Source organism: Capsicum annuum, chromosome 4 (genome assembly GCF_002878395.1).
Source record: "Capsicum annuum cultivar UCD-10X-F1 chromosome 4, UCD10Xv1.1, whole genome shotgun sequence".
Classification (NCBI taxonomy): domain Eukaryota; kingdom Viridiplantae; phylum Streptophyta; class Magnoliopsida; order Solanales; family Solanaceae; genus Capsicum; species Capsicum annuum.
In genome coordinates, this window is record NC_061114.1 from 587,720 (window position 1) to 589,553 (window position 1,834).

A 1,834-nucleotide genomic window follows, 5' to 3' on the forward strand; every position below is an offset into this window, starting at 1 on the left:
CCCCCCTAGAAAGTATGTTTCATCTTTAAATGGATTGTTTGACTGTAGAGTATGGACTGGAAGGACTAGTGTCAACAAAGTGTGACGTCTATAGTTATGGGGTCATGTTGCTGGAAACATTTACCAGGAGAAAGCCTAATGAGTTTGAGGGAGATCTTAGCTTGAAGCAATGGGTGAGTTATTCACTTCCAGATGCTGTAATGGACGTCGTAGATGCCAACTTGGTAACCCAAATGGGTAGTCGCTTACAGACAGAGCTAGATGTTGTGGCATTAATCATGAAAGTAGCATTGGATTGTTGTGCTGAATCTCCGGCAAGAAGGACTAACATGAAAGATGTTGTAGGAATGCTACAGAAGATCAATATTCAACTTCTTTCATGCTGAGCATGTTCTCGAATCTCTCGTTCCAAATTACTTGTTTGTTGCAAATGTTTGCTAAATTGTTAGATTTATGTGAAGATTGTTCCTTTTTTTTTGTTTTAGTACTTGATTTGTGGATGATTCTGTTTTCAAAAATGCTAGCTGGTTGCAATAAATTTCCTTATTTCCTCTTAATAACTAAAACAAAATTGATCCTCTAAAAAATCATGAAGCAGAATAATTTTTTTTTAAGAACTGTTTGAGGAATGAAGTACATGAATACAAATAGTCAAGTAATATATTAGTAAATGTTTCACATGGGAATCACTAAGATGACATGTAACATCAAGACAACAAACAACAAGAGCAATGACAAAAAGAAGGTACTCCATGCACGAACTATCTTGTTTTCATGGATGACATATATGTCGTATGAGATTTAGAGTACTTTTTTTTCTTAAAACTCAAATATTCTTTATTAGGATAAAATATCTCAAATAGAGCGGAATGGAGATAGAAGTTTCATTTGATAGAATGATTAATGGAAGGATTTTGTACAGACATTGCTTCTTTGTACTCTTTGTTCGTTATGTGTTTTTGAGATCTATGCGTATGATCTGACTTGAAGTTTGTCAGAAACCGAGTCCTTATGCGCGGCCATACCGAGCCTGTAAATTTAACAATGGGCAGTTAGTAAAATTAGCTCCAGGTCTGCCTCCTGTTAGTCTTCCACCTTCTGTACAATTAATGTTGGCTTTTAAAACCTCTCTTGTTGGAATGCAGTCCCAAAAATTGCAACGCGGTAAACTAATTATGTTGTGAAAAATAGATCATTTAGGAGTATGCTGGGAGGAACAATATAAATAATCAGAATAACGTTACAAAAGGAAAAATACAAGTCAAGTCTTGTCACGACCCGATTCCTCAAATCGTGATGGCGCCTACCTTATCCCACCAGTAAGCAAGCCAAATCATAGCCCGGAATGATAGGTAATGGGCTATTAGGCAGAGACAAAATAAAAGATCGCGTATGATAATAACAACCTCAATAATAAGTGAAAACTAAGAAGAAAGCATATGTATTATATTAAAACGAGAGGAGGAAAAAGGACGAGCTATACAAATGAATCTCTCCCAAGACCTGATAAGGTCAGTACTAGAGCCACTACTAACAGGTACAAAGAGTACTAGACAAAAATCTAAAATGTACACAAGTAGTCTCGAGTGAAAAAGACTAACTAGAGTAGATAGAGGAGGATCAGCCTCGGACGACAGTAAGCTCACCCCGCTCTAAACCAGCACTGAAAGGTAGGAACCACGTCAACGTCGACTGCTAGTACCTGGATCTACATCAGAAAAAAGATGCAGAAGTGTAGTATGAGTACCAAAAACAATGGGTACTCAGTAGGCATCATCGGCCGACTTAGCTTAATACAGAAAAGGTGTAACTACAATGCAAGGACGTAATCTGA

General features: G+C 37.2%; 1 protein-coding gene across 1 annotated transcript in view; it reads left to right on the forward strand.

The window, feature by feature from the left end:
- Nucleotides 1-386, forward strand: part of LOC107869886 (probable LRR receptor-like serine/threonine-protein kinase At3g47570) — a 3,670-nt gene extending 3,284 nt beyond the window's left edge. Inside the window, exon 5 of the mRNA XM_047410827.1 lies at nt 49-386. Within this exon, the coding sequence (XP_047266783.1) occupies nt 49-386 (338 nt within the window). The remainder of the gene's footprint in view (nt 1-48) is intronic.
- The last annotated feature ends 1,448 nt before the right edge of the window (nt 387-1,834 follow it).